Source organism: Cebus imitator, unplaced genomic scaffold (assembly GCF_001604975.1).
Source record: "Cebus imitator isolate Cc_AM_T3 unplaced genomic scaffold, Cebus_imitator-1.0 Scaffold314, whole genome shotgun sequence".
Classification (NCBI taxonomy): Eukaryota; Metazoa; Chordata; class Mammalia; order Primates; family Cebidae; genus Cebus; species Cebus imitator.
Window position 1 is genome coordinate 2,416,381 of NW_016107629.1, and position 12,822 is coordinate 2,429,202.

The 12,822-nt window shown below is 35.6% G+C and overlaps 1 protein-coding gene across 5 annotated transcripts in view; it reads right to left on the reverse strand.

The window, feature by feature from the left end:
- VWA8 (von Willebrand factor A domain containing 8) overlaps positions 1 to 12,822 on the reverse strand; it is a 386,591-nt gene that overhangs the window by 149,401 nt on the left and 224,368 nt on the right. For all 5 annotated transcript variants that reach the window (XM_037729667.1, XM_017503777.2, XM_017503778.2 and 2 more), the window contains 4 exons: positions 11,241 to 11,316; positions 8,873 to 9,008; positions 6,355 to 6,474; positions 237 to 442 (listed from right to left, as the gene is read on the reverse strand). In XM_037729667.1, the coding sequence (XP_037585595.1) occupies positions 237 to 442; positions 6,355 to 6,474; positions 8,873 to 9,008; positions 11,241 to 11,316 (538 nt within the window). The remainder of the gene's footprint in view (positions 1 to 236; positions 443 to 6,354; positions 6,475 to 8,872; positions 9,009 to 11,240; positions 11,317 to 12,822) is intronic.

Consider the following 12,822-nt stretch of genomic DNA (forward strand, 5'->3'; position numbering starts at 1 on the left):
AAAAAAAAAAAAAAAAAAAGAGACTTTGCCAAAGTTAATTCAAAAGCTGAACAGATAATAATGTTCACTGGCCTACCATATTTACAAATTAGATTGTAAACATTTCAAATTACGTAATCTGAATCATTATTATATTTATGGAAATTAAAAGCTCTGGCACAAATTGTGCAGTCTGAAAAAATAAAAAAGAGTGTGATGGCGTCTTCTAAACCACTACGCACAGGTGTGTGCCATACCTGTAAATGTTTGACTATGTTGACAACTTCTCTGGTAGAATAAGGATAGTTAATAATTCCTTGGTCAGCCAAACTCCTCAGCTCTCCAAAGGCAGCCACAAGCTTCTGAAGGATGGGCTCGGGCACATTTGGTCCATACCGTCTGAGCATCTCAAGCTCTGAGTGGGGTTTGGGGTTATCAACTGCATGGCAGCTAAAAATATCACCTAAATGAGAGAAAAGATTCACATTCAATATGCAGTGAATCCATTACAATGCCACAGGAAAAAAAATGGAATGCTTGTTTAAAGAGCCATTAGTTGCTCATCAAAGCACAGAAAGCTCATCCAACAATAGGATAGTACAGAGAAGAAAGTAAATGATTGAAGCAAAAGAAAACTGGGTGATGGATGGTTTGTCTCCATGAATTTATTTTTGTTAAAAATTTACATAATACTTGAATATATGCTCACCAGGAGATATTCCAATACAAAAAGAAAAAAAAAAGTCTCCTTTAAGTCTCTGCCAATGCCACTCCTTCCCCAAAAAGCACTGAGTCTTAATGTTCAATGTATTTATTTTTCCAGACCTGTATTAGTACTTTAAAAAAAATGCATATATGCAAACCGTTTAGATAATTTATTCCTTTTCTATTAATGGGAATATATTCTTCATATGGTTCTGAGACAGCCTTTTAAATTTCAACAAATGTTGAGTATCTTCGAAAATTATATACATCTATCTCATATAAATGCTTCTTTATGCACTAAAAAAGGGAGAGTTAGCAGCATCACTCTCTAAACACTTCGTATCTTGTGCAGATTGATGGAATATACTTTAGAGGTTAGTTTTGGTAAAGTAAACCTGTAGAGACATTGTCTAATTTAAAAATCAAGAAAAGGAATGTAGAAGCATAATATTTCATCTGTAATTTATGCAAATGAGAATGCATTAGAAAAATAATTCTATTGATTCATAATCTAAAAGAGCAGGGATCAAAGGAAGTAAAAGTAAATAGACTTACATTATTTAATATGTTCATTTTAGAAAATAAGGATATCTAGTAAGGTAGCAATAAGAGCTTACTTTGATTTAGGAAGCATTTGAACAAACAGTTACTTTGTATGTGTGTATTTAAAATCAATTAAATAAAATGAAAGCCATGATAACTTCAAAATTTTATCACATAGACCAAAGCTTTTCAAACAGAAAGGTGAAAAATGGCTTTTGCCTTTTTTTGCTGAAAATAAAACCTACCACTAACATAAAAAGATAATTGACCCCTCACTCATTTGCTCATCAAATAATGATTAATTAGGACAGTAGAAATGGTGATGCTGGGGGAGGTCAGTCAGGTACACCTCATGAGAAAGTAACACCTGAGTAAATGTTGATACCTGGACAGCTGGTACAGCTAATCCAAAGACCCTAAGGCAGGCATACCTGGCATGTGGAAGGAGGAAGAAGGAGAGCAGAGTGGCTGGAATAGAGTAATTGGTGACAGCAGCACCAAGCAGTACAGGCATGAGGTTAAAGACATAGGAGGATGTGAAAGACACACTGTGTAGGATGCTACAAACTGTTGTAAATACTTGTACCTCTACTCAGAATAAAATGGGAAGCCATGGAGGATTTTAGCAGAGAAGTGGACTGCTGTGTTGTGATCAGACCGCAAAAGGGTATGGGAAGACAAATATCTTGTCAGCAGAAGCACTGACCACACTGACTGATTTCCAAGAACATTTGTAGAGCAAACAGTGCGGCCTTGGAAGATATATTCTCTCTCTCTGTCTCTCTCTTTCTTTGTAAGAAGATAATTTGGGTTACCAAAGCTCAGGGTTACTTTTGTACGAGGCATCTCACTGTAACTGCAGGTATCATTTGGCCCTCTTTCTGCTACCCTGCAGGAACTGTGGCTTGAGGAACTAGTACAAATGCTGATACTTTGACTACTGCTTTTGCTGAATAATCATTCCTCTTGTTTCTGACTCAGGAGTCTAGCATCTTCTGCCATGAAAGCCTTCTGTGGCAGGCTAAATTGTTAGCTTAAAAGTAGAATAAACTCTTAGATTTTTCACAGTTCATAAAAAAGAATAAGGCTGGAAGCAGGACGTCCCGTTAGGGGACTATTAGAAGTAATCCAGGTAAGAGATGATGGCGGCTTAGATCAAAATGGTGGCAAGAAAGTGATGGGGAAAGTAGGATATTTCTGAATATATTTTGAAGGTATAACCAATAAGATTTCAGGATATATGGAAAAGGGCATAAGAGAAAGAGAGAAACCAAAAATGAATTTGGAGTTGTCATTAATAGAGATTTACAAAAGACTATAAATTAATCAGGTTTAAGAAAAAAAAGTCTATCATGGACATGTTAAATTTGAGATATAGGAGCTATTGAACTGGAAGCTGGATATGAGTGTGAAGTTCAGGAGGGAGGTCTGGGCTGGAGATAAAAATTTGGCAATAACAGGCATATAATTGATATTCTAAAATATGACACATCCTGATTTTATTAAAGGAATGAATATAGATAGGCAAGAGGACCAGGGCCTGAGCCTTGGGGCATTCTAACAAGCTCCAACAAATAATGCTGAGTAGGAATAGTTAATAAGGTAAGAAACCAAAAACATACTTGAAGCCCTATTGTAAGTTAAGTGCAACAAAATGCATCAAAGATAAGAGAGTGACTAACTGTATCCACTATACATTATATTAAATACTGCTGATAGATTTAGTAAGATGCGGACTAAGAATCAACTACTGGATTTAGCAATAGGAAAGTCACTAATGACCTAGACAAGAATTGTTTCTGTGGAGTAATGGGAGCAAAAATCTGATTAGAATGCATTTAAGTTAGGATGGTGCAGAAGAAATAGAGATAGCAAGTGTAGACAACTTTTTTGAGTATAAACAACTCTTGTAAGGAATTTCACTATAAAGGAGAAGAAAAAAGTAGCAATAGGTGGCAAAAAGAGTAAGATTAAGAGATTTGTGTATGTGTTCTGAAGAAGAAGGAAATGGCATGATGGTATGTTGATGGGAATAATATAGGGAGAGGGAAGTTGCTGATATTGGAGAGGAAGGGAAGAACTGCTAGAGCAGCAGCCTTCAGAAGGTGGGATCTGGTGCTTATCTGGAGGGTCTCCTTCTAGATGGGAGTGTGAACAGTTTACTGCAACAAGTGGGAAAGCAGAGCATCATAGGTGGAAGACTTGGTGGTAGGAGTCTGTGGACATTTGTTTTTAATTGTTTTCATTTTTCTCAGTGCAGTAGGAAGTCAGGAGAAAGTAATGGAAATCTACAAGCAAGTCAGTAAACTGAATCCTGGTTAGCAATGGGGAAAGGATGAAACTGGTGGGAAAATGAAGGAGAATTTCCCTTTCCCCTCTTTAAGCCCTTCTTTATTGCAATCTCTTGCAGCAAGTGAATGTTCAAGGACTGCATAATTTTAAAACAAAAAGAAATTCATGCAGCAGTGTTGAGCTGCGAGGAGAGAGAAGATATGAATTATCCTAGGAGAACAGGAAAGTGAAAGGTCTAGGGAAGCATGGTGTGATTGCAGTTAGGGACACTTGAGGTCCATTGCTAAGAATCTGAAACGAGGTTGGTCAGAGCGGTTTTGGGCTTTTTCTAACCACATTCAGCTGCACATGTGTAGGTTCAATGTTGTCAGAGAGTGGGCAGTAACCAGGGCAGAGGGGTTCCAACTATGTAGGACAAGCTAAGAGAGGGTCAGGGAAACTGAATATATGTAAGAGAATCATAAATGTGAAAGATCATGGAACTGAAGCTGGGCAAGGGAAAAAAGGCTACGTAAAGAAGAAGAAGATATATCAAGATGGGTAAGTGAAAAGGTGGTAGGATCAATGGGTTGGAGCTTTTCATACATTTGAAGAACTGTTGGATTTGGTGTACTAGAGGGAGTAGCTGGAAAGACTAGAGGTGGTGGATGCATGGCTGAGATAAAAATCCCAAGGACAAATGAGAACAGAATATGAAGCTGAAATTATAGAAGTGTCAGTTATAGAAACTAGCCATGAGTCACTCAGATGTGGTGTAAGATAAGACCACTGGGATGAAAACATCCAAGGAGGCAAGAGGCCAGAGAGTTGGAAAGGTCACGTATGTGTATACTGCAACCACTCAAGAGTAGGGTTGGAGAGCATGAGAATGAGCAAAGGGCTAGAGATCACAGAGAAGTGACAAGGATGAATAGGAGTAGATGACAGAAACAAAGGGCTGTAAAGATGTAATCTGATGACAGGAGATGTAAAGCTGGGGGATTTTAGGGAAGAGAGAAAGAGAATGATATAAAGGCAGCAATAAGGAACAAAGACTCTTTACTTCCTCAAGGCCCAGGGTGGGAGAAAAAACACCAGTGCGTGAAAGGACTTTGGTGAGAGGAACGAACTTCAGGAGTGGGCCAGAATTTCATCAGAGCAAGAGCAGATGGTACAATATGTTTCAGGATTTGAAAGTGGATGGAAGATGGAGACAGAGCAGGGAGTGAGTATTCTTGATAGGCATTAAAATAAATGTGATAAGGAGTGACTTGGGGTATAAGGGGCAACCTATAAAGAACCCAAACATAAAAAGAACTCAAACCTCTCTACAATTAGAAACAACTTTTCTTGGGTGTGTTTACATTACTACATTTCTAAGTGCATCAGTAATCTATGAATTGTTAGTAACTTTTAAGGTAATATCTGTACATAGTAAAAACTACAAAAATAGTATAACTGAGTATTTTATACTCCCATCCCTAACTTTCACTGCAAACAATGCCTTATCAGATTTTTGTGGACCTTCTGGAGAAATTCTATGCATATACAAGCTTACGCATGTACACATCCCTCCTGCCTTTTCCAAAACATATAAAGGTAAACTATTATATACACTTTACTAACTTATTGTTTCAATTAATATTTTGAGTATTGATTTTTTTATGTCAGCATTGGTAAACTTATTCTGTCTTTTTTAAACAGCTGCATAGAATTCTATTGTGTGGATACAAAAGAATTTATTTACTCAGTCCCATTTGGATTGTCGTTTAAATGGTTGTTTCCATTCTTTCTATTATAAACCATGTTATGGTGCCTATCCTTGTACTTAAACATTGTATAGGTAAATTCCTTGGATAAATTCCTTTATGGGTAATTGATAGATCAAAGATCCCACTCAGAGACAGGACCTGCTTCACATTGAGTATGAGAGTCCAGAATTATATAGTTGCTATAAAGAAGAGAAGTCCTTCTTAAAGACTTTTGATGAGTCTGTTTAACCCAGGGCCTTTCCAGTCAATGTGAATCAATCTCCTCAGAGCAGATCTCAATCTTTTCATGATTAGGGGAATGTGAAATAAGCCAAACCATTTCTTATTTTGTGTTTTATTCCAACAGGTCCTAAACAACAAAGTATAGTATAATGGTTTAAGAAAAAGCACTCTGGGATCAGAAAGACTTAGATATGAAGCCCAGCTCCACTACTAATTATCTCAGACACTATAAAAAATAATCTCTCTGGGCTGGGCGTGGTGGCTCACACCTGCAATCTCAGCACTTTGAGGAGCTGAGGCAGGAGGCTCACATGAGGTCAGCAGTTTGAGACCAGCCTGGCCAACATGGTGAAACCCTATCTCTGTTAAAAATACAAAAAGAGTTTGCTGGGCATAGTGGCGTACACCTGTAATCCTAGCTACTCGGAAGGCTGAGGAAGGAGAATCGCTCGAACCTGGGAGGTAGAGGTTGCAGTGAGCCTAGATCACGCCACCGCACTGCATTCCAGCCTGCACGATAAGAGCAAGACTCCATCTCAAAACAAAACAAAACAAAACAAAAATTAACTGGGTCCACTGGTGCATGCCTGTAATCCCAGATACTGGGGAGGCTGAGGCAAAAGAATCACTTGAACCTGGGAGGCAGAAGTTGTAGTGAGCCAAGATCATGCCACTGCACTCCAGGCTGGGTGACAGAGCAAGACTCCATCTCGAAAACAAAACAGAACCAAAAAAACCTCGCTGAATATCAGATCTTTTGGTGGCACAGCACATGATAAGCACTCAATGACAGCCATTACAGCAGTGTTACTAATACTATTATTACTGCTATTGGCATTGTTATTGTCACTACTGTTTTTACCTAAGGTACTGAAGAAATCATTGCCTAGGAAAGGAAATCCAGGTCTGTTTGCCAGAACAATCATCCGAAAATCAGGATGAATCACTACAACATTTTCTCTTCCACTCACATTAGCAGAATCTGAAAAACAAAATTAAATTTTTATTTATTCTTTATCAATATTTAATAATTCTTAAAAATATCAAGTCTTTAAGATAACACAAACAGTTATACTGTTTAATTACAAAAGGCTCTAAGATATTTGGCTGTGATAACTTGGTTGCAGAAACAAAAACTTTCTTGAAAAAATTTGCTCAAGAACCAAACACTGATAAAACATACACTAAATTGTACAGAAACTTGAACTCTTATGTACGTTCAGTGTACATCTAAAAAAAGCAAACCTTATCCAAATGTAGACTTACAGTACTTAAATCTGGCTTGAGATGTTGTTAGTCCTTAAAAAAATTAAAGATAGAAATCCATAATAAGGGATAATCCAAGGAATAGCCAAAAGATAATCCAAACATTCTTTAGTTTTTATTAATTCAGCAACCGCCTCCTTTTGCATAGAGCCTGCCATTACGCAGCTAAGGAGTTATTCCTGTTTAGATCATGCACCCTGCAACCTAAATACATATTAACAGAATAAAGGTCTTAAAAACCTAGCCAACGCATTAGTGCAACATTGATTTATTTCAAATCAAGGGATTGTACCACAGTTCTTAAAACAAGTGATCACAAGTTGACTAGGGCTTTCTTTTGTGAAAGGTATTTCTACTGGCTAGTGTACATTTCAGATAGAACTGGAAGTCTAGAAAATATTTTAAGATAGTACAATTTTTATTATGGTTCTTTCAGGAAGAACCGCTTGCTAAATGAATTTATTTAAATCCCACCCTTAGGTCGCCCATCTATTAAAAACCAGAGTAGCCAACCAGAGTAACCAAACAAGGTGAGATTAATAACTAAAATCTTCAATATTCAAAGACAGTATGTAAGGAAAACCCTGATAAAAAGGTACAAGTCCCTTTTCTGAGCCTGAGCTTAGCACTAATAAAAGGATTCTAATATTTTGGTTTCACAATGAATTTGTGTGAAAAATGAAAAATTTTTAAACTATCATTAACAAATGATAGTTGTGATGTACCTGCAGTTTTATTTGAGATAAGTCTGGAAGAAACTATTTTCATTTTTTTTTTTAAATGATACCAAAAAGTAATCTTTCAGCATGTATATATTCACGTACACCAATACAACCAATAGTTTTCACTCTGATTCCCATTAATCTTAGTAGTAAAAAATAGCAAGGACATGTGGCCACAGGCAAAATTTAATCAGTTAGTTAATTAAAACAATGACTATCAAAAATAAAAAATTTAAAAAGTAAAGAAAATAAAAAACATAACCCTACAAGTGATGGTTCATGAAACTACATTCAAACGAGCTTCAAGTGCTCTTATTCAAAATGTCAGCTACAATCATTTGAATTTAAAATTATAATGACTCTTCTTCAAAAATATATCAGAGAATGTAGAGGGTTGCCAGGAGATAATTATTTCCTAACTACAATTGTGTTTCAGCAATTCTCTTTTCCATTTCACTTTCCTCATAATGCCTCATAAGGGCAGGCAGAATTCTGAGAGTCTGAATGATCTTTTTTTTTTTTTTTTTTAAGAGAAAGCATTCCGGGTAACTCAAATTCTCATTTTTCACACGAATTCATTGTGAAACTGAAATATTAGAATGCTTTTATTAGTGCTAAGCTCAGGCTCAGAAAAGGCACTTGTACCGTTTCAATGGGGTTTTCCTTACATACTCTCTTTGAATATTGAAGATTTTAGTTATTAGTCTCAACTTGTTTGGTTACTCTGGTTGGCTGTATATTTTCAGTGGCCCGTTATAGATTTTCAAGTCCTTTGAGGACACAAAAATTTTAAATTTTAAATTAGAAAATGTTCTCACATTGTATCAGACAAATTTAATTGTTCCTTGTAGTTTAAATACACTGATAAAATTAATCGATATTCTTTTTTTTTTTCCTAACAATAAGAACAAAAAGGGTGTGTGGGGAGAGGGGCAGGAGACAATAAAAAATAGAGAATAACTTCTTCCTATGGAGAAGTGTGTATGTCTTTATATATACACATGTATTTACCACATATATATGTACTTATAAAATGTCCAGCATTTGTTCATTATAATGAGTGAATTGAAAAAAAAATCATACACAAATAATTAAGAGATGAGTATAAGGGTTAATATGCTGGTACTGTCAGGGTAGAAAAATACAAAGTTGATTTGTCTTAATACTACTAATAAAAATTTCAAAGAGGCTCACTGGCTATAAAAAGTAAAACTGACAAAGCTAGATTCAGATGTATTAATGCTTGTAAATGATTGTCAACACAGGCAACTTAAGTTATATTGAACATTTGCTCATTATTTGTAGATAAGTAGCCAGCTAAGCTTGTGATTTGATACCAAAGATCTAAACATTGTATGTATTAAAGGAAACACTGCTGTTTAAAATACTCACTTGCAACAATGCGCCTTCCATCTGCTAAAATCATTTCTCCATTTTCTACCAGAGTTTTTAAAATACAGGTGACATTTGTTGGAGCTTTGTCTGCCTCATCTACTACCAGAATATGACCCAACTCTACTGCTTTAACCTTTGAAGACAGAAAATTTATCATAAGCAATTAAATAAAGACAGCCATTATTAAAACAATTATTTACTGCTTTGGATTTATAACAGCTGGTTTTATTTAAGTTATGAGTATTCTCTCTCTCTCTCTCTCTCTCTCTCACACACACACACACACACACACACACACACACACACACACAAATCTATAGCAGAGCTGGAAACAAAATATTGGGATTCCTACCAAAAGTTTCACATAGTTAATAAACTGCAAACTCTACAGTAATCTTTTTATTTCATGTTAGTATTAAATTTATTCCCATGGTAGTGATACCCAACATTTCACACCCAAGAGTAGGAGAGATTTAAAACAAGCATAACAAATAGAGAAATTAAAGTCCATGGGGGTTACGAGGAGTGAGACATCACAATCATTGTGAATATCAGAACACTGAATTTGTTAAAGCTCTTAAAAGAGTATACAATTGTAATAGGCCCAAATGGATAGTGCAGAAGAGGTGGGTACTCAAGACAGAGAAAATCAATGGTCAAACTCAAGAAATCCTGGGGCATACCTAGAAATGAGTGACTATGAACAGTCTATGTTGCTGAAGTAGAAGTTAAATATGAGAAAAGGGACGGGAAGGGTAGATTGGGTGTCTACCACTAAGGGTTTAACTGCCAGACCAAGAAATAGGTACTTTGCACCATTAAGTAATGGGATGCAATTTAATGCTTATGAGTTCACACATTATAGAAGTGGAACTTGGAGCTACACTTCAAGATATTTAATCTGGTGACAATATGCAGAATAATTTGGCTAAAAAGCGGTTTGGAAACCTGATTTGAGAAAGGTATGAAAAAAATGGTAATAAAATATGTTACATAGATTTGAAGGTTTTGTAGAGGTAGAATCTATAGTCTTGGCAACTGCTTAGATAGGAAGAAGAGAAAGGAAAAATAAAAGTCTTAGATCTAAGGTGACTGGGTTGATGGTGACAACACGAAAAGAAAGATGAGAGCTAGAGAAAACTCTTAAAAATGAGGGGTGGATAAGAGGAGATATCCAATGAATTTAAGTGTAAATCTCAAGATTTAAAAAAATGTAGTAAGAAATATGACATAAAGTGGACCATACATAATTTTTCTCATAGCATGATATGTTTTAAGAAAATACAGATTAAGAAATGGGCATTCCTTCTACCAAAATTATTTTAAACCATGTTAAAAAAAAACAATTTAAACAATTTAAGGATTTAAAAAACTGCATTTTAAAAAAAGAAAACACATAGCTTCTATCCTCAACCTTGTCTTTGTTCAGGGACAGTCAGGCTCAACCTGGGAGAATTCAGGCAGAGATCCTAAAGACTCCACTCCCTTGGGTCTGGACCACAAAGGTTTCCATGATGGCTTATTTGTGCCATTACTTCAAAGATGTCATGTGTGCAGAGGGACGTGCCTGGCAGGCTGAGATTTCTTTGGGTCTTGTGTAGGAAGTTGAGGACTGGATATTCCCAGCTGTCTAAAACACTGGGCTAACATTTTATTAATTAGAACAAATTTTTAAAACTTTTCTAGAAACTTTACCTATTTTTAAATTTTGTACATTCGAAAATGATGGTAAGCTTTAAAAAAAACTGGAATAGAAAAGAAATCAATAGAGGATTTCTGTCATTCTCTAAACCTCTCACTCTGAAGGGAGAAGAACAAAATAGGAAAACATATTATTTTCCCAATAATTTCCATATAAATATCCACTCCTAAAATGAACATGAATGAATGCTTTCCAGTTAGGCTGAAATATATTAGAATCTGATGTGATTTGGCTGTGTCCCAAATCTCATCTTGAATTGTAGCTCCCATAATTCAAGGGAGGGACCCAGTAGGAGGACCCAGCGGGAGATAACTGAATCATGGAGGCAGTTTCCCCCATACTGTTCTCGTGGTGGTGAATAAGTCTCACAAGACCTGATGGTTTTATAGGGGGAAACCCCTTTACTTGGTTCTCATTCTCTTTTAGCTGCTGCCATGTGAGATGTGCCTTTCACCTTCTGCCATGATTGTAAGGTCTCCACAGCCACACGCAACTGTGAGTCCTTTAAACCTCTTTTTATTTATAAATTATCCAGTCTCAGGTATGTCTCTATAAGCAGCATGAAAACAGATTAAACCATGAGAGATCCACCCCTTCAAAAACTGAAATACAACTACGATTCAAAAATACACTTGAAAATATTTCTATGATTAGATTACTAACCAAAGGTGAGTCTTCATATACAATAAGTCCATCTTTAACTGAAGGCTGAAGTGTAAGAGTTTGTACTGTGGTATCCCTAAAGCAAAACCAACACATTGTATAGTTAGTAAGGAAATAAAATGATGATTGATCATGAATAAAAATATAACACAGGTGCATTTTTTAAAAGATTTTTATTCATCATCCTCCCCCCATCAAAAAAAAAAAAAAACAGCAAGTGAAATTTCTTTCGATAACAATATTTTGTAGACTTAATACAGTATAAATTAAAAGAATTTGAGAATTAATCCAGATTTATAGATTATCTAGGTTCTTTACTTCTCTTTTTCTTTCTGCTAATATCTATTGTAACCACTTCACACCACAAAATTACCTTCTGAGGGTGAAGAGGAGAAATTAAGAATATATATTTATATTACATATAATAGTTATGCTGTTTAAGAATAATCCTGATGGCAAGTTTGGTAATGATTGGCATGCTGACATGGACAATTAAAGCAAATCTAGGAATTACACATTCAGGCCCAACCTGCCATTACTAGGTGCCAAACACCGACTGTCTCACCACATGCCAAGAATACTCAAGAATTACTTTATGGGATTTTGAACATTTCTGTTGGGTTTAAGGCAACCCATTATATTTCTTAAATCTATTTTCTACTATTTACCTGACCCTCCTTTAGACCAGGATCTTCAAAAGTACTAACAGTTGTCTTCCTGATGTTAAGAGCCTTCTTACATGATAAGATATAAAGTTCATATCAAGTATGGATATTTTTGCCAAAATGTGTGTAAGAAGTTATAGGTGATAGGTAGGGTCAGATATTTTTAATGGGATCAATTTTGTACCTTCCCCCTCTACATGTACTCTACCTCAAAAATGAAAAAATCTTATGTCCAGCAAGATTGTTTCCCACAGAGAATTAGAACTGCTTTAAAAACGTGAGTAGCATCTTTGAGGACTTCAAAGTTATTTTTTCAAACTGCCCTACTTCTTATTCAAAGTAAAGCATGAAGTTGCAATTGTGTTGTTTTGAGTATCTACTGTGTATAAGACACTACTGGACAGTGAACTTCAGACCTCGATACTTGTGAAACATATACCCAAATGCCAAACTTTACTACAATCTATTAAAATTGTAAAATGTGTATCTGTTTTTTAAAAAGTAATAAATAGCACTTGACAATCAAAAATAAGACAAAATTAAGATATTATCAAATAACTTTTTTCTTTTAGCAGAACAAATATAATAAAATCAGTTAATTGCTTTGAGAGGCAGGTATGGAGTAGGGCAAAGGAGACCTTGGAGTCAGATCAATCAGGGTTCAAATTCTTGTTTTTGCCACTTATTGACCATGTGATTTTGGGGAAAGTAATAAAGCCCACCCCAAATGATTGCTGATAGAACACTTGGAAAGTGTCGAACACCGTATCTGGTAGATAGTAGAGGTGTAATTACATATCAGCTTCAGGTATTTGTTATCAATATTGCTGTTGTTGTAACTGACAGTTCCTTTCCTGTCTACCTTCCACTTGATCTTCAGTATTTTAGCATAGATGGTACTTTTTTTTTTTTTTTTT